This window comes from Saccopteryx bilineata, chromosome 2 (genome assembly GCF_036850765.1).
Source record: "Saccopteryx bilineata isolate mSacBil1 chromosome 2, mSacBil1_pri_phased_curated, whole genome shotgun sequence".
NCBI lineage: Eukaryota > Metazoa > Chordata > Mammalia > Chiroptera > Emballonuridae > Saccopteryx > Saccopteryx bilineata.
Genome location: NC_089491.1, coordinates 262002357 through 262027350, shown reverse-complemented (window position 1 = coordinate 262027350; position 24994 = coordinate 262002357). Strand labels below are relative to the sequence as shown.

The following is a 24994-nucleotide window of genomic DNA, read 5'->3' as shown; positions in this document are numbered from 1 at the left end:
GTCGGGAGGATTAGTGGGACCCAGCACAGAAAGCACTTGGCCCCATGCCCGGCACAGGGTGCAGTGCTCCACAAACTGTAGCCACAGCACGAGGATGATCAAATGCAGAGGGAAGACTGGAAGGAGTACACCAAATTGTCGTGCGGTCAGCCGTCGAGCGTAGGATAGCTTCTTTCAACTTTTGTGTCTTTTCCTAATATTTCTCAATGGACAGAATGAAACCATAAGTGTTAGAAAATCTGGGGATCCCAGGCCTCTGCAGCTGGTGAGTGGAACCATCTTCCTATAGCTATTAATGTCCATGCGGGAGGACTCTGAGCCGGAAGATCTTATCTGGGGTTGCTTCTGTTCCCCAGGGGACATTTGGCAATGTGTGGCGATACTTCTGGTTGTCCCTACTGGAGGGAGTGCTAAGGCACCTAGTAGGTGGTGCCCAGGACAGCTGCCTCCCAAGTCAAAGAGGTGCTTGGTCCCAAATGGGCTTCTGTGTGGCCATGAACTTGGTTGTGGAGCATTCTCTTGGGTGGAAGGCTGTCATCATAGCTGCTCTAGCTTTGCCACCCAGGACCCTGCAGAACTAGCACCCCATGACCAAGGTCATCCGAACAAGGCACTGAGCCTTGTAGCAAGACAGCCTTCACCCTGCTTTTCCCAAGAAAGGCGGAGCGAAGCCTGGCCCCACGGAGATGGGAGCACCAAGGTGGTGCCGACGTGACCTGAGCCTCAGTGCATGAACCCTGCCAGGGGAGCGGAGTGCAGGTGAACCGTGCCCCCTCCAGCCTCAGTCTGGGCTGCCCCCTGCTCTCTCAGAGGATTTCTTTTAGGAGACTATTGTCCTGACTCGTGTCTGGTCTTCGGGTCCCCAAGAGAGACAGGTTTCAAGTGATTTTCCCCAGAGTTTCAGTAGCCCCTCCGCAAATGAATATGTATGAGAGCAGGGGCTCCTAATCCCACCAGCCAAAGCTTCTGGACCCCAACTCCTGGGGGTCCCATTAGCTTTGCGAGATCCTCTTTTCCCTTAGAGGCACTGGTGACTGCCTGGAGTGTTGTTGTTGATATGTTGATTTTGCTATCCAAGGTTAGGGGCCTCTGTCCCCCCATATTCACTCTTTCCTTGTCACTGCACAGTAGGAGTTCAGGAAACATTTACTGAATGAACAGGCGTGCTAGGGAGGTGGTGTAAGGGCGTAGGACAGAGGCAAGGTCAATGGGACTGACAGGATTTAATAGCCAGGGGCGCAGATCAAGAGAACCTTAGGTCTGAGGCTTGGAGTTTGGCAGACCTGGTTCAAATCCCCACTCCACTTACTAGTCACAGGGTATTGGGCAACTCTCTAACCTCTGGGGGCCTCAGCTTCCACACCTGTGAAAAGGGGAACGGCATCCTTGCTTCTTCTGGGCTGTGGGAGGGTGGAATGAGCATCCTCATTTCAGTGGCTGGCACACTGCAGGTGCCCGGTTAGCGCCTGTGCTGTGAGCGGCAGCCCCTGGCTACAGGGCAGACGTGAGCCCTCCGAGGGACACCGTGGAGGCCTCCACATTCCCCAAGCCTCGGAACCCTGCCCCTGTGGTTTGGGGAACCAGCCCTAGCCCTGCTGAGCTCTCTGTCTTTTGGCCTAAAATTAGCTCACAAATTCCTTGGCTGCCTAGCTGGTGCTTCCAACCGACAATTCAAACCAGATGTTTCCAGCTGTCGGGGCCCATCCCCCCTGGCCAGCACCCGCGTGTGTCCTGGCTCAGGAAGGCGGGACTCAATCAGGAAAGATCAACGTGCTGTGCAAAGGCTGGATCCCTGGCTGCGTGGCGGGTGCTGGGGGGTTGCGTGGGGGTGCTGGGGTGGTGGCAGCAAGCCCCAGGCCTGCACGCACACTCCTCCTAGGATGGGGGCGGGGCTCACCTCACTGACCGACCTGTTAGTGGTAGGGGACTGGGGTGGCTAATTCATCCGCCCCTCCCCATCCAGTAACCTTACAGCACCTGCTGTAGCCAGGCCTTTGTGTTCGCTCTTGTCCAGATGGTGTGATAGATTCTAAGTCCCAGATGTCTGCCACTGTGTTGCTGTTGTGGTTGTTATCATTTAGTGCCAAGGCTCACTGTCTTCTCACAGTAACCCAGGGATGGGGGGAATATTGTAATTACCTCCCATTTTACAGAGGAGGAGACTGAGGCCCAGAGTGGTTGAGTAACTTAGCCCAAGGTCACTCAGCTCGAAAGCAGCAGAACTGGAGTTCTCTGAAGGACAAATGGTCTCGGTTTCTCCTGGGGTGGATTTCATTTCCTTCCTGTCACTCCCATGCAGCCCTTTCCCTAGTGGTGGGTGGATCTGAATGTTGTGAAGACCCTCACTGGGCGGTGGGCCCTGGGTCTGGCTGCAGAAAGCTGAGTGAGGCAGCTGCCAGGAGACATTGGTTCATAGAGATCCCCAGGAGCCAAGTTCCTGGTCCTTGCTGAGTCAGAAGCTGGTGGTCTGGCTGAGGATGTGTGTGGCCTTTGTGGGGGCCTTATGTGGGCCCCCTTCCTTTCTTCAGAGACAGGACCCAGCAGGGTCCTCGAGAGAAAGGGTATATATGCGTGTGGGGGACATAAAGAGGACAAGGGCTTGACATATGGAGAGGAGAAGGATGAAGGGTTTCACAGACACAAGGAACCACGCTTGGTCTTCACTCATAATAAAAGCCAAACCCCTGCAAAATGCCCATTGGGTCTGCAACATCAGGCCCCGGTGCCCTCTGACCTCACTTCCTCCCACTATCCCCTCGCTCACTGTGTTCCAGCCACACCAGACACTTTTCTTTTCCACTCCTTGAAAATACCAAGCACACCCCACCTCAGGACCTTTGCACTGGCTCTGCTCTGGGCCTGGAATGCTCTTCCTCTATTACCTCCGGACTCACTCTCTCATCTCCTTCAGGTCTTTGCTCCAATGTCACCCTTTCTCCGCTTTTTCTCCATACCCCTTGCCACCGTCTGCCACACCACACATACATTCTAAGTTATCTTTTTGTCTATCTTGTCCCACTAGAAGGTAAGGACAGGGATTTTTGCTTTATCCGTGTTATTCTCTGCTGTAGCCCCAATGCATAAGTCTGGCACAGAGTACGTGCTCAGTAAGTACCTGCTGAAGGAGAGAGAGAATGGAAAGAAGGGAAGGGAAGGGAAGGATAGAAGGAGGGAGGGAAGAGAAGGGAAAGAGGGAAGGAGAAAAGATGGGGCAGAGGTCTTAGTGTAAAGTGAGGGGGTGGAGAGCAGAGACATGTGAGATGACCTGACGCCCTGGATGTTTGGGTGACAGAGGCCTGAAGTTCTGCTCCCATCCCTCCTCACTTCTCCCTTTTGGCCGAACCCCACCCCCCACCCCCACTGCCTACAGTGCTGTAGGGGAAGTCCAGAAGCATCCATTTCTTCACGTGATGGGGAGTGGGGGGTGGAGAGGGAAGAGTGGACAGTGGGGGGTCCTGGGGACCCAGGGGGCAGCGGGCAGAGCAGAGACAGAGGTCTGCAGCGTGGTGGTGCCTGTTTACATTCCTGCCTTCCCCGATGGCTTCCATGTCGGGCTAATGAAGCCGCTCCTTGTACCGGGATGTAAATGTTTACAAGACCCTGTGCAGCTGGCCGGGCTGCCACAGACCGGGAAGCCGAAGGTCCTACGGTTCTGCCCCCCAACCTTTCCCATACACACCCTCCACAAGAGAGAGGGATGCACATTTATTTTTTACAGAAAACTGGTAATGACGTCACAGCCCGTGGAAAGTGCACGCCTCTGGCGCGGGCAGCTTGGTCTCTCCCCGCGTGCCCAGGTCACCCCTGCCCAGGCCCAGACATCAAGCCTTTCCAGCCCCGAGGTTCCCTTCGCTCTCCAGTCAACACCCCCAAGGATAACTGCTTTTTGGACTTCTGTCCCCAGAGCTTGGTTTTCCCTTTGTTCTAGAACCACGTAAACGAAATCAGCCCCGTGAGTACCCCTCTGGGTCTGGTACTTTCACTCGGGGTGTCTGTGGGATGCCCCCAAACTGTCGTATGTCTCCCAGCTCGTCCTTGTCCTGCTGAGAAGCGGTCCGCAGGCTGGACGTACTGCGGTCTGCTCCTCCCCCATGGGCAGACATTTGGGTTGCTTCTACTTTTTTGTCTGTGATGGACAAAGCAGCAATGGACATCCTCATTTTTGTGTGGATGTGTGCTTTCACATCTTTTGGGTAAAACGGCCTGGCGTGACGTTGCTGGGTCAATGCGGAAGTGTCTGGCTAACGTTACAGAAACTGCCGGGCTGCTCCAGTGTGGCTGGCTGTTTTTCTCCCCGTCAGTAGTGGGCACGCATCTGGTTGTTTGCTGGGAATGGACAGACAATTGGAAAATGTGCCTAGAATTACAGAATGACAGATGTTGGAGGGGCCTCTGCTGACCCTTCCTGGTGCAGGAAGGGAAACTGAGGCTCAGGTCACACAGTGCGTGAGGGGAAGAACCAGGAGCTAATGCTCCCAGTTTCCGCTCCAACTGCTCCCTGGTGAGAATGCAGTCTCATTTCCCTGGAGGAGGCCTAATGATGAGTCCTTATTTACCTCAGGGCCTTTGCACTTGCTGTTTCCTTGGCCCAGAAAGCTCTTCCTCCTGCTCCTTGAGTGGCTAGTTCCTCTGAGCCTGTGGGTGTTAGTTCAGACAGCTCTTCAGAGAGTATATCCTGACCACAACTGTTGCAATAGCTTCCCAGGCACCTGCCCTTTCAAGCTACTCCCTGTCTCCTTGTTCTTTTTATCTCTTTGATAGCATTTTGCAGTGTGGGGTTATCTTCCTGATTTGCCAGTTGACCTGTTTCTTGTCTGTCTCCTTTGCAAAGAGGTCCCTGGGGTAGAGATCAGGTCCCTGAGGCAGAGGACCTGGTACAGAGCAAAATAATGTTGATGTGTCTCCTCCCTGTGCCTCTATTTCCCCATCTGTTAACATGGGGAGGTTGGGCTAGAGTCATCCAGCCAGTGGAAAAAACTTATTGAGCACCTCCTATGTTCCAGGCACTGGTGCGAGGGACACATGGACAGAAAAGGCCCCAATTCTGGACCGAGAGGCAGACAGTGTAGGAACACATGTAAAAAGGCCATTATAGCCCTGTATGCTCAGCAGTCTGAGTGGGGAGCCTGGGGTGCAGAAACATAGAGGAGGCTACTGAGGCTACTGAATCCCAGAGGCTGGGGTTCAGGGAGGGCTTCCTGGAGGTGGTGATGGCTGAGCCACAAGATGTGCAGGGGCATGGGCAGGCAAGGGAGGGGGAACACAGAGGATGATGTTTCAGGCAGAGGGAACAGCCTGGGCAAAGATGTGGCAGTGTCCGTCTTGTTCATGGCTCTCTCTGTGCCTGGCACAGTTCCTGGCACACAATCAGTACCTAACAGGGGAATAGCTGAGAAACGAGTAAGCATCTCGAGTTTACAGATGGGGAAACTGAGGCCCAGGGATGTTTCACAGCACGCCTCGAGCTCTGGCTTGCCTGGATGAAGTCTACTCTGCCTCCTTGGAGCATCCAACGGGAGGCTGCCCCACGGGTGTCCCTCTGAAGGCCAGGCCTGTGGGGCTGCAGCCGTGGCCTCTCTGGCCACATGAAAGGCTTGGGCTATTTTTTCCCAGAGTGCAGGCCCCAGTGGCCCAGGAGCTGCGTAATTAGAAGGGGCTCTGAGCACACGAGAAGCTGGAGCGGGGGGCTGTGGTGGGCTAGGCAGCCCGCCCCACATTCAACCCCTGGTAGAGACTTGAGGTGGGTGGGTTTTGCCCTCCCCCTCCACACCTCCTTGGCTGTGGCTGTTCAGCAGGGCGGGGGTCATGGCTGCTAATTGCATGGTAGGCACAGGGTGAGGCCTCTGAATGGTTTCAAGGCTGGGCAGAGGGCCCATTGCTCTCTGACTCTGAAATTACAGGTTGCAAGCTAGTGGCCTGGTCTGCTGCATGCCACCGGCCTGCCTGTGCCCCCTGGGAGCCATGGCAGTGCAGGCCATGGGGATCACCCAGCCCGGGCCCCAAAACAGATCCTGGAACTAGAGAATGTGGAATGTGAGACCTTCAGGGAGGAGAAGGAGTGGCTAGAGCAAAATCTCAGGGCATGAGGTTGTCAAAACATGGAAATACAAGAGTTGCGGTCAGAGTGGTCATTCACACATCAACAAGCATTTACTGAGCACCTACTGTGTTCCAGGCACTGTCTTAGATGCTGGAGTTAAGGCAATGCACAAAAAAGGCAAAATTTCTGGTCCCTGCAGCGTTGGTTTATCTCCTCTTACTCAATAATAATCTTTAGGAACTGCTCTGAAGCTGCTGGGTTCCCATCTACCTCGGGGCCTTTGCATGTGCTGCTCTTGCTGCTGGGAATCCTCTTGCATCCTTGCTTTCTTAAGTACCTCCTCCTCATTTTCACTGGCAGCTCTACTATCACTTCCTCATCGAACCCTCCTTGCCCTTCCCCCCAGATTAGCCTCCCACAGCCACTGAACTGTCTCCTTTCAACTCTTAGCCCAGTTTGCAGTTAGATAGTCACTTGTTTGTTTACTTACTTATGGCTAGTGTTCCCTCTTCTACTCTGAAAACTGTGCCTTTGTTTGCTTATCACTGTCTCCCAGGGCCTGACACTGGGCTGGGTGTAAAGTAAATGCTGAAACAATCATTGTAGAATGAATAAAATGGAGAATGTCAGAGTGTTGGAAACACTGCTGGCAGGTTTGTGGTGGACATCTGGTCTAAGCCCATGTTTAGCTGCAGCCCACAGAGGGGCGGTGATTGGTCCAGCCACCCATAATTGATATGAGCACTGGGGTTGGAACTCTTAGATCCTTTTTTCTCCCATTGGTGACTGACATTTTGCTGTTCTGACCTCAGATTGCGGGTTGGGATTGTGGGTTGGCTGAAGGAGAGCGTGTGTGTCTTTGTGTGAGGGTGTGCGTGTTGATATGGTCTGACAGCCCTTTAATGGGGCAGATGGAGGTAGTACTACTGTGAGGGGTGAGCCTCTGGGGGAGGAGGGCCATTGGCCTGGCAGTTTCTTTTTTTGTTGTTCAGTGAAAGCAGGGGAGGCAGAGAGACAGACTCCCTCATGTACCAGACCAGGATCCATCCAGCAAGCCCCCTAGGGGGTGATGCTCTACCCATCTGGGGTATTGCTTTGTTGCTCAGCAACCCAGCTCTTCTTAGCACCTGAGGTGGAGGCCATGGAGCCATCCTCAGTGCCCAGGACCAACTTGCTCCAATTGAGCCATGGCTGCAGGAGGGGGAAAGAGAAAAGGGGAGGTAAGAAGGGGAGGAGTGGTGGAAAAGCAGATGGTCGCCTCTCCTGTGTGCCCTGATCAGGAATCAAACCCAGAACATCCACATGCTGGGCCGACGCTCTGATCCTCAACATGCTGTTGGATCTTGGCAGGTCACGCTGCTGTGAACCTCAGGTTCTGCATCTGTCGAATGAGTTTCACTTATTCACTCACCTCTCCGTAAGCACTTATGGAACTTGCACAGCCGCAGTGTGGGAGACAGAACAGTGCCCCTCCCCCAGAGATGCCCACATACTAGTCCCTGGAACCTGTGAATATGAATATGCCACCTTACATAGCAAAAGACATCTGCACCTGTGATTATATTGAGGTTCTTACCTGGAGAGACCATCCTGGATTATCTGGGTGGGTCCTATGTTGTCACAGGGGTTCTTAAAAGTAGAAGAGGGTTTGGGAGAGGGAACCTGAGAGATGGTGGTGTGATAAGGACTCAGCCCACTGCAGCTGGCTGTGAAGATGGGGAAAGAGGCCCATGGGCTGAGGAGTGCAGGCAGTTTCTAGAAGCTCCAAAAGGCAAAGAGGCAGACACTACCCATTGAAGATGCCAGGAGGATTGCAGCCCTGCCAGCACCTTGGTGTTGGCCTAGGGAGACCCAATGCTGACGTCTGGCTGCCAGAACGGTAAGAGAATGAATGTGTGTTATTTGGAACCAGTCAGTGTGTGGCCATTTGTTACAGCAGCAACAGGGAAACTCATACACTTGGCCTCTGGCCAGTGCTTGGATATTGCCCAGCACGCTCCCGCCCTCCATCTATCCTCTCAGAGGCTCCACGTGGGGCAGGATGCAGTGGAGGCAGGATTTGAACCTGGGTCTGTCTGCCTCTGGATCCCGGACTCCTTGTGGGGGCTTCTCTACCCCCAACAGAGGGGCACAGAATGGACCCTGTCTTAGGCTGGATGAATGACATTCTGAGACTTTAGCCCGGTTCCTGCTGCCTTCCCCAACCCTCGTTACCTGCTCCTCCCTTTTGTCCATGTCACACTCCAGCTGCTCTGCTTTTACCCACGCTGGTCCCTTCTGCCTGGAGTGCCTCTCAGGGTCTCCCCTTGTTCAGATCCTGATCCTTCACAGCCGAGTTCTCCAGGACCTCTCCCCTGCCTCTTGCTCTCTGTGGCCCTCTCTTTGTCCTTGGGTCCCTGAGCACTTGGCCTGGCCTCTCTCTTGCCACAGACTCATTTCTATTTTGTGAAAAAAGAATTTACATGTGTGTCCTTCTTTTCAGAAGTCATCACGCTCCTTGAGGGCTGGGCTGTGTCTGATTCCCCTCTGAGACCTGCTTAGCACAGTGCCTGGCTAAGTTCATTAAGAACACCTAGACCATTCATTTACTGGATGAATGAATGAGCATGAGTAAACAAATGCCAGGGGCCACTGACCCACTGGATTCCTCAGGAACGCCAGAGGTCCTGGGTCCAGGGCTACTACTACTGACCTGTCTCAGTTCCTTAGTTGAGCCACTTGAGCTCATCCTGCCTGACCTTCTCCATCTGCAAAACAGGGCCACAGATCCTGCTGTAGCCACACCATTCGGGATAGTGTGGGGCCACTGATCTTAGAATGTCAGAGCCAGAGGGAGCCCAGAAAGCTTCCCACTCACCCCTGCAAATGGGGAAACTGAGGCCTGGAGGAGGCAAGGGCCCAATCAGAGCCAGACAGTGGGTGTCAGAACTCGCTCCCTGCCCCAGCCCCAGACCCTCCCTCAGGCTCCGCTCCTGCTCTGCATGACACTCACCCGGCTCCCACTCTTCACCCCCAGCCTCGGAAAACCTGAGTCACAGCTGGAATCAAGGACTGGGAATTTTCTTCATTTCTAGGGGCCTCCGAACTTCCCTGGGCTCTTCTTTGGAAGGAAGGCAGGACCCCAGCTTGCCTGGGTCTGTCTGCCTCTGGATGAGGGGGTGCTGTGTGGGACAGCCCTGCCTGCCGGCCTGTCTATCTGTCTGTCTGTGTGCCCCAGCCTGCCCTGGGGACCGTGGTCAGGGAGGAAGTGCCCCATCTGGGCTTCCCCCCAGTATGGAGGGGGCGCCTGCGGGAGTGAGAGTGAGGGGGGATGTGTGTGGCCTAGCGCAGCCCCACCCCTCCCCTGTCCCCACCCCAAACCCCTTAATGAAATCAAGCTGGCCCCGCAGCCCGGGAGGGAGGGAGGGGGCGGGAGGAGGGCGGGGCGGCCAGCCCAGAGCAGCGCCGGGCACTGGCACCGACTCTCTCTCGCTCCACCTGGCGGGAGCACCGGGCCTGTGTGCGGAGAGACCGGTGAGTCCTGGGGTCCCCTCCTCCGTCCGGGGAGTCTTGGAGTGTAGGCACTGGGGGCGGGGGGAGCGCTTTGCAGAGCCTCTCTAAGTGTGTGTGAGTTCTGAGGGTGTGCTAGATGCTGTGTACGTGTGTAATGTGTGCTGAGGGTGAAGGGGCAGAACGTGTGTGCGCCTCCTCTGCCCCCGCGTGCCTAGTGTCGCGTGTGTGTGCTGCTGTGGCCTTGCTGTTCGGGGATGTGTTGTCCTCGAAAGTGGACACCAGGGTGGTTGCTTCCAGGATCAGCGGGAGGGCAGTGTGGACTGGGGCAGTCCCGTCTGGGGGGATCCACAGTGTGACAGGGGGTTGTGTATGTGCATGTGTGGTTGGAGGACCAGCCCGTTGTGTGTTCGTGTATGTCGTCTGTGTATCTGTGCTGGTGGGCCGGGTTAGCTCCCTGGGGTGTCTGGAAGTTGTGTCCGTATGTTATGTGTCTATATATGTGTTGTGTGTCCATGCTGCTGTTGCTCTTTGTGTGTGTATGTATATTTTGAGCCCTCAGGGCCCCCCTCCCTCCGCAGGTCTCCCCTCCAGAAAGCCCAGGTCCTTGTCCTCAGCTGCCCCAGGGCAGGGGGTACAGTGCTTCAGCCAGATCCCCTCCTCCAAAGGCCATTAATGGAAGCCAGGTTTTTGCGGGCTGCCCTTCCCCCTCTGGCTACCAGTCTCTGGGTGGGGGTGGAGCAGCTGCTGTGGCCCTTCAGTCTCGGGTCTTGGGGTCCCTCGGTCTTAGGGGTGGATTTTGCATCATCTGCGTATTCCTGACCTCAGCTAGGGCCATCACATTTTCAAACAATGGACCCTGAGTGAGATGGGCTGTAACACAGGCCCCGCTCCATGCTGGGAGTCCTGGCCCATCCTGTGGCACCCAACTGCTGACACCTACTGTGCTCCGGGGACTGCTGTTTCATGTCCTGACTACAGTCCAGGGAGGTGGCCCTCATCCCCACCGTGCGGATGTGGACACCAAGGCCCAGAGGTGACTCAGGACATACGGCTGGAAAGTGACCACCGGAGGGGTATTCTGAGCGGCTTCTCTGTTCAGGGGTTTTATTCAGGGCTTGCCCTAAAAGGCTGTGTGACCCTGGGCAGGCTATTCCCACTGTCAGCCCAGTAAAGTGAGAGGGATTAGCCTGACCCCAGCTCTTAATGGCCTGTGAGTTTCTGCATCCTGGAGAAAATTAGGGCTCAAGAAGGAGGTAGGGCAGCTGATGGGCTACAACCATTTCAGAGCTGCCCGGGCCAATGCGCCCATTTTACAGCTGGGAAACTGAGGCCCAGAGAGGCGAGGGGCTCAGCACGCAGGGTCACATGGCCAACTCCTGCGAGGACAGGCCAGCTCCCACACTTTGCCTGCACATTTCCTGGGAAGCCAGGAGGGGAGTGGGGGATTCTGAGGGTTGGGGTGTTGGCCTTTGAGAGCCAGAGATTGTGTGTCCTCTTTCTTTATCCTCTGCCCCCTCACCCCAAGGCTGCAGGGGGAGGGAGCACTTTTCTCTGTCCAGCTCTCTGCTGTGCATGTGTATGCGTGCATGCATGTGTGTGCATGTGTGCGTGTGTGTCTGTGTGTATGGTTCTGGATTCCTCGGTGATCAGAGTTGAGAATTCACTCAACCAGGCAAAAAAATTGACCTGTCCTGGAGGCGGGTGGAGATAATGAGTGAATGTACACATCAGGTGAGGGTAATCAGTTTGGTGGGGAGATGTTGGCCGACTCTGGAGCTCTGCTGGGGCACAAATTCGGCTGCTCCTGAATGCCACCTTACCTCCATGAGCAGCGACTCTGTGCCAGGCGGGACCTGTGCTCACTTCCCCACCATGCCCCACAAGTTCAGATGGGGAGAATGAGGCCCAGAAGGGCTAGACCAAGATGGAGTTAGGATTCGAATCCGGCCTAACCAGCCTTCCCACTTGGCTGCCTGCAGACCTTCAGTGAAGAAACTTCACGGTTGGCCCCTAGGAAAACCCCCTGGGCTTCAGCCACCACTGGTCATAGTTGTAATCTCTGGTGAGAAGCTTCAGCTGCCACCAGGAAAGGTCTCTCCTGAGGCTTGACTGGAGGCAGAAGGCGAGGAGGGGTCTGGGGAGACAATGACCCCAAGATCAAAGCTGTCTATAGGAAACTTTGCCAACAAGTGTTGGAGACAGAAGGGCCGGGAAGGCCCCTGAAGTTCAGATAGCTTCTCAAGTCTTTCCCCCAGCTGACAGGTGACGTCATCCAGGGGGTATGAGGCCAGCCCCAGCCACAAGAGAGAAATTGAGAGAGAGAGAGAGAGAGAGAGAGAGAGAGAGAGAGAGAGAGAGAGATATCTTGGAGTCATGCAGAAGAAGGATCAAATCCCAGCTGTCTGTGTGTCCTTGGGCAGATCACTGTCTGTCTCTGAACCTCAGTTTCCTCGTCTGAAAAATGGAGGCAGTGACAGCGCCGGCCCCCGGGCTTCTGAAGGATTGCAGCCACAGAAGGGCTCAGATCTGTGCCGCAAGTACAATGACCAGCTCATTAAAAGCAAACCCCTGACCCCTGATAGCGTTGCCTCTCTTTATGTCCTGGAATTATTTTTTGTTTTTGCTGTCTGAGCCAGTTTGTTGAAATTCATTTCAGTACAGTTAATTTCAATTAATGACACTTTAATCGGGAAGCCTATGTCACTTGGAACAAACCCCTCAATGGCCTAGTGTCATTCCTACTTTATCTCCTGAATCCCCAAGTCACCATGAGGCTGGTATGTCACCCTTTTATGAAGCAGGGCTTCAGGCCCAGACACTCAAGGGGAACTGCAGTCAGTGTTGGAAATCTGACTTCCTTTCCCTTCCTAGGAATTTACTGTGTGGCTTTGCGCCTGCCCCTTGCCCTCTCTGGGCCTCTGTCTCCCCACCTCAGTCCCCTCAGTGAGGAGGGCCTCAGACAGGGAACCCTAAAGGTTTTCTATCCTGGAGCCTCTAGCACACCACCCAGTGTCAGAGTCCTGGGTGTTCTGCTGGGTCAGGATGGGATTCTCAAGGGTTGAACTGGAGGGCACAGAAAGGGTCCCCGGGTTTATCTGAATGAGTTCCTATCTCCACTCTGGCCAGCTGAGAGGGTTCATGTTTTAGAAGCCAGCCTCCTCCGTAAGTCTGAGCCATGAGGAATTTATTAGTTAGCCGGCTGTCTGGGACACATAGGGTCTGGGGGTTCATGTTGGAAGTAGCTTTCTGATGGGTGAGGGAGGGTCAGGGCTCATCTGGCTCCCACTTAGTGGTGGGTCCCAGGCTCCAGCAGGCTTCAGCTTTGTCGCAGGCACGGGGTGTTTCCCCTGCGACCTCTAGGTCTTGCTTTGAGCCAAGAGGTGAAGGTTAGCCATGGGGCAGAGGCTCCTGGCATGCTCCTGGCATGCAGGTCTGCTGCTGAGCTCAGAAAGTGTGCAGGCTTCAAACCTGTGAATCTTCTGGAGGCAGAATGTAGATCACAGATGGGTAGGGGCTGCTGAAAGGACTCCCTGCAGTGTGGAGTGGGGCAGTTTCTCACTTACTCAGCACTGCCATCTGCAAACCCCTGCTCTTCCTTGGCAAGTCACTGAGTTCCTCTGAGCCTCAGTTTTCATACCTAGAAAATGGGGCTAATAATAGTACCTCCACCATTCGGTTGTTCTCAAGATTCAATGAGAAATTCCACATAAAAAAACTTAAAATAGTACCTGGCACATGGCAAGCAGTTCAAGGGCAAATTACTACTATTAATTCAGCCAAGTCAGTCAAGATACATTTATGGAGCACTTACTGTATACCTGAGATTGCGAGGTAAATAAAATTCAGTCACTGCCCTTTAAAATCTCGGAGTAGAGTGGAGGGGGCAGGTGTGAACCCCACATATGAAGGAAAGGGAGTCCATTGGACAGTGGGGAGGCTCCGGTGGGGAAGGGAAGTGGCTTACTCGGATATGTTGTGTGTTTCCTGTACCTCTTCGGGGCCCCCTGAGACCCTAGAATCCCACCCTGACCTCTCTTCTGTCTCCCACCCCATAGGTCCTGGGCAACATGGTTTCTGCCATGGCCCCCAGCCTTGTCATGTCTGTGCTGCTGCTCCTGAGGGTCCTGCCCGCGGTGGCCCACTCTGTGTCCCTGCAGGCCGCCTTCCTGGAGGACATGGGGGGCAGTGGGGAGGAGGCTGACGACTCATCAGCCTCCTCCCCGAGTCTCCCGCCACCCCAGACCCCGGCCCTCAGCCCCACGTCGACGGGGCCCCAACCCACACGGCTGGCGGGCCCCAAGCCCCCCACCAACTTCCTGGACGGCATCGTGGACTTCTTTCGCCAGTACGTGATGCTCATCGCCGTGGTGGGCTCCCTGGTGTTCCTACTGATGTTCATTGTCTGCGCCGCCCTCATCACCCGCCAGAAGCACAAGGCCTCGGCCTACTACCCCTCCTCTTTCCCCAAGAAGAAGTACGTGGACCAGAGTGACCGGGCTGGGGGCCCCCAGGCCTTCAGCGAGGTCCCTGACAGGGCTCCCGACGGCCGGGCTGAGGAGGCCCTGGATTCCTCCCAGCAGCTCCAGGCTGACATCCTCGCGGCCACCCAGAACCTCAAGTCTCCCACCAGGGTGGTCCCGAGCAGTGGAAACGAGGCCAGGATGCTCGAGGGCAAGTCGGAGGAAGAGGAGACAGGCAGCCCGGAGGAGGACCAGGAAGCCCAGGGCCATGGGGTCCCAGAGGAGGAACCAGACGGGCCGGAGGAGCCGTGCTCAGCGGTGGCAGAGGGGGCTGTGGTGGCCAGCGAAGGCCCAGGGGAGCCACCAGAAGCAGCCCCCTCATTAGCCCAGGAGTCTGGGGACCCAGCTGGCCCCCCTGAAGACCCCTGTGCTTGTGGCAGTGTCACCCCTAGCATCTAACAGGCCTCCAGGGCTGTGGCCCTGACTGTCTGACCTCAACTGGTCCCCTCCTTGGGCACAGAAAGGCCCTTGGCCCTTAACGCCCCCCAATGCCTCTTTCTTGACCACCCCCAGCTGCAAACCCAGCGCCCTGATCCTACGGCAGGCAGATATACTGGCCTCCGGTCCACTCCAGGAATCTCACCAAGTTCTAGAACAATCACCCCTGCCTCCTCAAAGGGCTACATACCAAAGCACAGCTCCTCTGGGGAGGGTGGGCTGGGGGGCGCTGTGTCCGGGTGACAGCCACGACAATCGGGAAACATGCTGCTTCGCAGGTCCCTCGCGATGGCGCCAACATCGCCGCTTTCATCAAGGCAGGGAAGTAAAACAGTAACTAGGAGCTTTGGGAGACTTTAGACGGGGGATCCGGCCGTGCCTGGGGCTGACACAGTTAGTGCTACCGCAGTCAGTCATGAGCCTGATTAACTGGGGAGCTTCTGTGAGGGGCCCCTGCACATCTCAGGCCAGGAACTGAAACGAGCACTTGCCAAGCTGGGTTCCCTGAGGTACCCTGTGGAAAAAAAGATTTTGGAGTCCAATGAGTTGAGGAAACACCCCCTCTCTGCTCCCGCAGGCCCCTGAAAGAACCCCAGGGCTCTGACCAGTCCTGCAGTCAAGGCCCCAGTAGAATCTGGTTTTACTTAGCCTTTCCCAAACTGCTTTTGACCGGTAGTACTTTTTTTCTCTTTTCTTTTCTTTTCTTTTCTTTTTTTTTTTAACAGCTGCAGTGTAAAATGCTGCAGGGCAGACTTTGGAAATCACAGCTCTAAATGTGGAGAGGTGCCCCGGTGTCTGGTGGGTGTGGGCTGTGGGGTGTGAGGGCTCGGCCCTCTCTAGGGCTGCCTCTCATCCTGCTCCCGCTGTGCGAATGGGGCGTATGAACTGACCCTTATTCGTCCAGCTCCCAAAGCAGCCTGGATGCCTGGGCTGTATTTGAGGAGACCGTTCCCTGGGGGACACTCAGGGGGGGCAGGAGGGTTTCTGACACTCAGCCTGGAGCAGGGGGCCCTGGCCCCCCACCTTTCACTCGCCCACATTGTCTGGCAGCCTGTGTCCTCAGCATTCTTTACTCCTTGACCAGGGAGCCTGAGCTCTGTCCTGATTTGGGGAGGCTCTGGTGGGGGAGTACTCTTCCCCATCCCTCCGTCTGCGGCTCCCCAGCCTGTGCTCAGCTCTCCAGGTGCTGAGCTGTAACAAACCAGCACAATAAACCTTTCTTCTGGCCTGAGTCTCTCGCTGGTTTTCTGAAGGAGGAAAGAGTCCCCGGGAGATGGAGGGCATGTCCCCTGGCCTGTGCCATGGCAGTGGGGCAACTTTCTTGGGGAGACCCATCATCCAGGCCCTAGGGGCTGAATAAAGTGAGAAAGGAAGGAACGATGACTTGTGGCTACACAGCCAGGTTCCATGCATGGCTCTGCTACATCTGTGGCCATAGGGGAGCCACCCAGCTTTCTGTTTCCCCGAGGAGACATGGGCAGTGGAGGGCTTCCTAGTGGAGGCTTCGGTTTCCCAGGCCCCTGTGCAGTGGCCAACGACAGGAGAGTCTCCCAGACAATGCCACACTCACTGCCCTCGCACCCGCACCCTCCCGGGCGCCTGGGGTTGGAGGCAGACTTGGTCTTTGTCTCCTCACCCCCAGGCTCCTCCTTGTCTTTGATGGCAAGTTCCTGTGGCCACTGCTCCCCCTCTGTCCCTGAGCTGCCAGCTGGAATCCAGATGTGGCTGGGCTGGGAGCATGTGCTGGATCCCCCGAGGTGATGGGGGCAGGGAGGCCATCCCCCTGTTGCCCCGCCCCTCCTCTGACCCCACATCCATCCGGAGGGTGCTCGGTTTTGGGTTTCATAACACACAATGGCCTCTGTCTCGCTCAGTGGGGAAGGGCCCTCCCTTTCTTAGCCCAGACCAGCTCCCACCCAAGAACACGAAGAATCGAATACAACCACTGACTACCCGGATGCTGTGTGGCTCTGACCCAGTCACTCAACCTCTCTGGGTGTGATAGACTCTCTGCTGATTCCTGAGCTCCTGCTGGGGTGTGGCTGGGAAGTGTGTTAAGCTTCCCCAAGGCAGGCAAAAATCAAGTGAGACAGGAGGAAGCAGGGGTGAATTTCCCAACCAGCAGCTCTCTGGTCAGTGGCTTCCGTTCATGCTCACCTGGGCCCTCCAGAGGACATAGTCTGGGCCTTTGCCGTAGCCGTGTGCCCTGGAACTGGTGGTGGTGGTGGTGGGGGGTTAAGGAGGTGGTCTGAGTGTCAAGGCAGGAATCCACCTCTCCCTCACCTCTGAGATTTTATAGCTTCTATTCTCTCTGCCTATAACATCCTTCCATCCTCTCCTTGCCTTGTTAACTCCCTCTCCTTCTTTAGCTTCTGTCTAGATGTCACCTCCTCCTGGGAGGCCTCCCTAACAGCTCCTGACCAGCCTCTCTTCCCCAGTCCCCTGGGCTCTATGATAATGATGATTGCTCACAATTAATGAGCACTTGTCATGTGCCAGGCACTGTTCTAAGCACTAAACATCACTAACTCATTGAGACCCGCAACCCAACGAGGTGGGAACAAGGATTATTCCCGTGTCACAGATGAGAAAACTGAGGCACAGTGAGGTAAAGGCAGTTGCTCAGGTAGCACAGCCTGGATTCCAGCTCTGCAGTCTAATTCCTGAGTCTGAGTTCTCTGCTGGGCTCTACTGCTTTTTTGATAAATGAATGAGTGAATGAATGAATGAATGAAGCCCTTGAGGGAGGGGACAGCAAGGCCCCACTCCTGCCTGCGGCCCCTCTGATCTGCCCCCACACCTGTGATGAAGTTACCCAGGAGGAGCCTTTTATGGCCAACGTCAGGCTAGGCACCAGCAGGGAGTGTGCCATGGAGGCAGACAGAGGTGGGGGTGTGTGTGGCTGTGGCTGGGTGGGGGTGGAATAGGATGGGGGTGGGGCTTGAGGGTGGGGTGAGGGGCTCCACTGTTCCCAGGGTTCCGGGAATCTGCCAGGGCCTGAACAGGCCCCACTGTCCCAGGGCTTGTAAAACTGCACAGCTGCCCTCAGCCTGGGACTCTGTCCCCGGGCCAGGCCGGCTGTTGCCATAAAGGGGGGGGGGGGAGAGTGAGCAAAACCACCCCGGGACAGGGACCCCAGCTCAGTGTGGGGACGGGGGCTTCAGGGAGTGAGTGGTGGGGGTGCGGGTGCTGAAGAGCCCCCTTCCCTGTGCCCTGCCTGGCTTTGATCAGCCTTCACGGCTGGGCATTCGTTGGCTGGGAGTCATGTCCAGTTTGGGAGCAAGAGGGACAGAGCTCACCTGGCCCCAGTGCTCAGCCCTGGGCACATCATGTTCAGCCTGCTGGGGTGGTTAAGGTGGGCTGGGGTTCTGAAGTAAGACTGCCTGGGTCAGTGCCAACTCCACCCTCTCCTGGCTGTGTGGCCTTGGGCAAGCCCCTCTCCGGGCCACCATTTCCATGTGTATAAAGAGGAGATGACCCTACCCCACCTGGCAGGAGTCTCCACCTGAACAATGGGATGACCTGGGAGCTTTTCAAAATCCTGACTCCGCAGACTCCCCAATTTTATCAGCATGTCTGAGAGTGCGGAGGGCACCTGTCACCACCAAGTAGTGAAGTCCACGAGGAGAGAGACCTGGGGCTCTGCACCACCGTCTCCCCAGCATTTGGCACAGTGCCCGACACACAGTAGGTGCTCCATGTGTGCGTGAGCACGCAGCTACGTGAGGCTGAAGGAAGGCGTGTGTGCCAGCCCACCCATAACCACATTTAACCCTCTCCACATTCTCACCATGGCTGTGTCCGTGGTCCCAAGTCTCTTCCGCTTTCCTAATAGTGGTGGGGGACAGGAGTTTTGTGTCACTGTCCCCCCAACCCCCGCCAGGGTGTCGACAGCAACTGCCCAGACTGTCTATTTCTCATTCAAAGAGGCTTGGAATGAATCTAGGTTATATTCTTTTTTGTTGTTGTTGTTGTACATTAAATAAAAAAAAAATTACTGATTGATTTTAGAGAGAGAGGAAGGGAAACAGAAATATCAATGTTTCTGTGTGGGCTTGGACTGGGGATCGAACCAGCAACTTCTATATATTAGGATAATGCTCTAACCAGTTGAACTATCTGGCCAGGGCTGTGAGGTTATATTCTAGTGGAGGAGATGGATTCAGTACAGAATCATTCAGATGCAAGCACAATGATTAATAATAGGACTAGCAACCATTTATAAATGGACTATTTATTACGCATGTCTGGAGTGTGCCTTTTTGTAGCTTTACTGAGGCATCATGGACACTTAATAAATGCACATATTCAAAGTGTACAATTTGATAATTTTGACATATGTGTATACTCATAAAGCCATCCCCACAATCAAGATGATGGACAAACATCACCCCTGAAAGGCTCTCTGTATGCCATGTAAACTGTCCTTACTGCTCCTCTCTGTCCCCCACCCCCAGTTCCCAGGCAACTATTCATCTGCTTTCTGTCACTGTGAATCATTTTTATTTCCTGGAATTTGATATAAATGGAACCATGCAGTGTGTACTCTTTGGGTCTGGCTTCTTTCACTTAGCCTACACATTTTGAGATTTATTGATGTTATTGTATGCATCGATATTTTACTCCTTTTTATTGCTGAGTTGTATTCCCTTGCATGGATGTATTTCAATTGGTTTATCGGTTTACCTGCTGACAGACATTTGGGTGGTTTCCAGTGTTTGGCTATTGTAAATAAATCTGCTAGGAGCTACTGATGCTATGTTATTTCTTCCTCACAACCTTGTTAATGAGATGGTCATCATTTCTCCCTATTTTACAGAAGAGAAAACCAGAGAACCAGAGAGGCCAAGTAACTTGTCCAAGGTCACACAGCTAGGAGTTGGAGCACAGAACCTTAAACAGTGGGAATGTTTGAGCTAAATGACTACAGGGAACCTCTGCAGTTCAGAGGGTCTGGGAGCCCTGATTGAGACCAGCCCCTTTATTTATTTATAAGTAGGAATCTGAGGACCAGACAGGAGTTGGAACCCGTCCAGAGCTGGTGTGAATTGGGGTCTCTGGTGGGCAGTCTGGCGCTATGTCCAGCTCTGATCTGCTTCAGCCTGGCTCTTCATCTGGTAGGGGGGAAGGAGCGGGCCTGTCTGGAGTGGGACAGGGATTTGCCATTTTTTCAGGAGGTTTTCATTCCAGGACTCCTCCGGCTGCTCAGAAATAGCAGGAAGGCTTCGGCACTGGCTCCAGGGCCCGGGGGTTCCCCTACAGCTGCTCCCCTCTCCCCAGGCCAGTCCAGGGTTTATGGCAGCAGCTGCAAAGTATAAAATAGCCCTGCTCAAAAATCTGCTCTTGCCAGGGTCCCTGATGCCAGAGGCTTCTGTGATACCCAGCAAGGCACCCCACCGCCCACTGGGGCTCTGCAGGGACTCCCAGGCTGCCCTGGAAGGCTGGATGGTCCACGTCTAGGGATGGCCACCGGGGCATTTCCCTTGGGGTTTGGGGAGCCAGACTCGCTGGAGGGTCTGGAGGGGGAAAAGGAGGGACTAGGATTGTAGAGGGGTCAATGATTGAAGAGCAGGTAGTGGGACCCAGAAATAGGAATCAATTAGGCCTAATTAGGCTCCTCCTAGCTGTGTGTCTTGGGGCAAGTCAACCTACCTCTTTGAACTATGGGTCCCTCCCTTGCCTTGTCCCCTCAACCCCCCCAGAATGCTGAGGAGTTAATAGATGCAGATGTATCTTATAATGAATGCACAGGCCAGTGTACCATAGTGGTAAGGGCTGCAGGCTTCAAAGGACCTGGGCTGGAGTCTCAACTCTGCCATTTCCCAGCTTTGTGATCTTGGGCAAATCACTCAACCTCTCTAGACCTGAGTTTCCTCATCTGTGAAATGGGACCAATGGTGGTACCTACCTTAGAGGGTCGGTGGAAGCAGAGTTTGTTCAGTTAGAGTGCTTAGGACAGCCCCTCACAGGTGCCCAATGAACACGAGCTTCTGTTAGCTATAAACTGTGAAGTGCTGTGCCCACAGAAAAGAAGAGGAGGAAACTTCTGTCTCTAAATGTCTGGCTGTTCTATGAGTTGCCTCTTCTTTCCAGGTCTAGATGTAGAAGCTTCAGAATTATGAGATCAGTGATTCTTAGATGCTTGGTTTTAGAGTCGTAACATCTTTCTCAGGGGTAAAGGCAGAGGGTCCCAGAAATGTTGGTTAATCCAGAGCAACACTGGCAACCAAGGTAGTCCTGGGAACGTCACGGAGGGAAAAAGGGTGTGGCCAGAGAAGAGAGACAGACTCATGCTGCCCTTTGGGTGATGTAAAGCACCCCCCCCCCCCGTCCACGTGCCCTGCTGCTGGGGTTTGGCGCCCAGAGGGGGCCAGGGGTCATGATGCAGCTGTTCCCTGTCTCCCTCTGGGGTGTGATGACCCCACCCAGGGCTTAGACATTGTCTGGGCTAGCACAGCTGGACACATGGTTGGCAACACGGGTTGGCGAGCCCAGGGGCTTGGGCCCAAGGGGGCAGGGGCCAGAACTACATATTTCTAACGGGACGGAAAGATGAGGGGGACCGAGTGGGATTAGTTGCCAGGTGACCTAGAACAGTCCTCTCCTCTCTCTGTTGTGTTCCTATCTAGAAAACAAACCAAATTCTTATCAGCACCAACTCTGGCAGGACAACAGAGGAAGGACAAAAAGTGTGTACATCCCGAAAGACTGGTGCTCAAATCCCAGAGTCTGAATTCCATTTCCAGGCTGTGTGACCTTGAGCAGCTTCTGCCCCCTCTTGGAGCCTCAGTGTGTCACCTGTGAAACCACAAGGCCTGCTGCATTGCAAGGCTCATCTGAGTGTGGCCCAAGGCCTGGCATGGAGAAAGAGCTCCATTGCTCTCGGTTCTTCTGGTTGTCCTTGTCGTTCCTACCATCAGAAAGCTCCAAAACAGATACTGTGGGTGAGTCTAATCTCAGAGATTTTGTGGCTTCTCCTCCAAACCCTGTGGGTTCAGCCAGTATGGAGCCGGGTACTCAGTAGGTGCTCAATGAATGCTGAGTGGGGGGGTGCTGTGCTCCCTTCAAGGAGCTCCCTGCACAATGGCCCAGAGGGTCACCACTGGGGGAGCTGGACATCTCTGCACCTGTCCTGGGAAAGGCTGTGATATGACAGGCTCCAAGAAACCCTCTTATACCCCCAATTCTGGAACACCTACTGTGTAGCAGGCATAGCACTAAGCACTTTCTATACATTTGGGCCTTCACAAAGCTGAAGGAGGCATGGATATTATCCACCCTTTATGGAGGAATACACGGAAGCTCAGAGAGGTAAAGTGATTCGCCCAAGGTCACACAGCCAAAAAGTGCCAGAGCTGGGCTTTGAATCTCCTGGGGCTGTTGGTCCCCATAGCCACTGCTCCACACTGCCTGCAGCCTTATTCATGAATGAATGAATGAATGAATGGGTGCATGAATGGATAAGGGGTTGGAGGAGGGGGCCTAAGGCCAGTGTGCTGAAGTTCCTCATGGCCCCACAGCTCAGCTGGCTCAGGTGTCTTTATAGCCGCTGGTGCTGCAAGGTGGAAAGGCACCCAAGAGGGAGTGACCACAATCCACCGTGGTGTTAGGCTTTTCCGGTTCACAAACAGGGCATGTGCGCACCCCACGCGGGGGAGACAACTCAGGTTGCTCACCCAGCACCGCATCCTTGCCCGGGCACGGTGACCCAACAGGCGGCCCAAGGCCATGTGTCCAGTGAATGACCAAGCCAGTCTGTTGCGCTCCAACGCCCTCGGTCCTGCCCAAGATGTTGTGTGTAAGAGAGCCCCGGGAGTCATCAGGGTCTGCAGTTAAAACCACAGCCCCGGTGCAGAACATGGAGATGGGGGGCACTGGGGAGAGACACCAGCTTTGGGTCTGGAGCCCCAGGGCAGAGACCCTGCTCTGCCCCTCTCCTGGCCGCACTGCCCTCTCTGGGCCTCAGCCACCTCTCTGACAAAGGGAAGAAGGAAGCTCGCCCTGAATTTCAGCCAGCTGGTGGGCCTCAAACTCTGCGTTCCGTGTGAGCCGTCAGCACCTGGGGAAAAGGACCACAGGATGCCATTTCCCCTAAATAGACGGAACCACTTGATTCTTGGACAGGAACGTCTTGGGAGACACTGCTCCTTTTTCCTCCTTTAATCCATCCCAGAGAGATCAAACGCCCCACCCCCCGCCTTTAAGAGACCCCTTGAAGAGATCTCCCGGATTCTTTGGTCGTCTCACCAGCATCTCAGCAAACCCACACCATCAGGAAGCCCTTTCTTTTAGCTAACCCAAGAAATTGGGCCCAGAGACCAATTTCCCCACAGGCTGGTCTGCAGCGTGCTCTGGCTGGAAGGACTGGGCCAGCCATTGGAGAGACAGAAACACTTGTGAGTTTTTCCCACGACCTCTCCTAAGATAAGAACATTTTGTCTCTGTCCTGATCTGATCTTTGCACTGTCTGGTTTTGAGCAGACTGGGGTAAGAGGGAAACGGCCCCCTTTGGAGGGTCCCACGCACCATCTACCAATGTTCTCAATTTCCCAGACTTGTATGTGGACCCTGAGATGGACTGGATGTGCAAGGATGTTTGTGCCACTGTCGTTTAGAATAAGTGGAAAAAAACCCCAAAACCCGAAAAACTGGAATCCGTCTAGGTGCCCATCAGTGTGGGATGGTTAAAGAGACAGTCAAGTGAGAGGATGCTGAGAGAAAATTTGCTTTGGAGCAAGGGTCTGGAACATAAATATAGTCACTACTTTCCAATTTTCTTTTCACATGAAAGATTTCATATGAAAAAATTACTTCGAGGTCAGTTTGATCACTTTCAGTTAGCCAATGAGAAAATCAATCTCTGCTCAGTGTGTTGCTGACCAACACGGGAACATGGCAACGCGGAAGTGAGGAAACATGGCTGGGGAGTGAGGGAGAGGTTTCAGGTTTTAGGTTTGGCCTGGCTTGACATGATTGGATTCACATGTGAAAGTCACGTGGTTGAGGCATGAGCCCAGACTGGCTCACCTGGGCTTTGGGATCTTTGGAACAGAGCAGTTCAGGGTTTCTCTGGGTCAGGTGTGGGGTGCAGAGCAGGCCGTGGGCAAGCTCTAGAAGGGAGATCACCGATGGCAGAGCTGGAGGGTTTTTGTGTCATCACATGTCTCCAAGGACATCTTGCATGTGCATGTCTCTGCAGATATGTGGCATGCTCCTTGGTCCTACTGGTGGATGTGCCTGTCAGACGGGACATGCATAGCATTTTTAGAGATGCTGCCAAATGACTTTTTCAAAACGCGTCACCCATTTTCATTCCTATCTTGGCCTAAGAGTGTTCCCATATTTCCACATCTTTAACAGCACTGCTGGTTTTCAGTCTTTTTTTCCAGTTGGTGAGAAGTGGTACTCCATTGTTGGTTTAGTGATGGTACTCTGATTACTGATGACATGGGGGCTTTTCCTTATGGAGTTCCTCTGTGAATTACCCCTTCTTGTCCTTAGTTCCCATTAGTGTTGGTTGTGTATCTGCTGGTTTTCAACTTTTTAGAGCCACAGAATCCTTTGTTCACATAAACTCTTACTAGGAATGCTAACATAAGTTGAATAAAAGTTGAGCTGCCTTCTGGAAGCTGTATTCTGCCTCCATGAGTGACTGTTTCATAGCTTCCTGTCTATACTCTTCACTTTACTTGTTTTTGTTGTGTGTATGTATTGCAATGGCTGGAACTTCTAATTCAATATGATTGGTGGGTGTGGTGGTGATAGAAATGGTCAATGATAGTGGAGGTGGAGGTGGAGGTGGATGTGGAGGTGGTGATGGTGGTGGAGGTGGTGGTGATGGAGGTAGAGATGGAGATGGTGGTGGAGGTGGAGGTGGAGGTGATAATGGATATGGAGGTGAGATGGTAGAGGTGGAGGTGGTGGTGGTGTTGCAGGTGATAGTGGTGATGGTGGTGATGGTGATGATGGTGGTGGAGGTGGTGGTGATGGAGGTGAAGGTGGTGTTAGAGATGGAGATGATGGTGGAGGTGGAGGTGGTGATAGAAATGGAAATGGAGATGGTGGTGGATGTGGAGGTGGTGATGATGGAGTTGGAGGTGGTGATGGAGATGGAGATGATGGTGGATGTGGAGGTGGTGATGATGGAGGTGGAGGTGGTGGTGGAGATGGAGATGGTGGTGGATGTGGGGGTGGTGATGATGGAGGTGGAGGTGGTGGTGGAGATGGAGATGGTGGTGGATGTGGAGGTGGTGATGATGGAGGTGGAGGTGGTGGTGGAGATGGAGATGATGATGATGGAGGTAGAGGTGGTGGTGGAGATGGAGATGGTGGTGGATGTGGAGGTGGTGATGATGGAGGTGGAGGTGGTGGTGGAGATGGAGATGATGGTGGAGGTGGTGGTGATGGTGGAGGTGGTGGTGGAGATGGAGATGATGGTGGAAGTGGTAGAAGCAGTGGTGATAGTGTATTTGGAGGTGATGGCGGAGCTGGAGGTGGTGATGGA

The 24994-nt window shown here is 54.3% G+C and overlaps 1 protein-coding gene across 3 annotated transcripts; it reads left to right on the top strand.

The window, feature by feature from the left end:
* Positions 1-177: 177 nt before the first annotated feature.
* Positions 178-15711, top strand: TMEM119 (transmembrane protein 119). 3 transcript variants are annotated; one of them, XM_066255049.1, is made up of 2 exons: positions 178-265; positions 13588-15711. In XM_066255049.1, the coding sequence occupies exon 2, from the start codon at positions 13600-13602 to the stop codon at positions 14449-14451; it is 852 nt and encodes a 283-aa protein (XP_066111146.1). In that variant the 5' UTR covers positions 178-265; positions 13588-13599; the 3' UTR covers positions 14452-15711. The 3 variants fall into 3 exon arrangements, with proteins under 3 accessions (XP_066111146.1, XP_066111144.1, XP_066111145.1); XM_066255047.1 differs by lacking the exon at positions 178-265 and adding an exon at positions 9464-9553; XM_066255048.1 differs by lacking the exon at positions 178-265 and adding an exon at positions 11952-12069.
* The last annotated feature ends 9283 nt before the right edge of the window (positions 15712-24994 follow it).

Excerpts from the sequence above, each read along its gene's own strand:
- TMEM119 (XM_066255049.1), top strand. The coding sequence starts at position 13,600 with ATGGTTTCTGCCATGGCCCCCAGCCTTGTCATGTCTGTGCTGCTGCTC.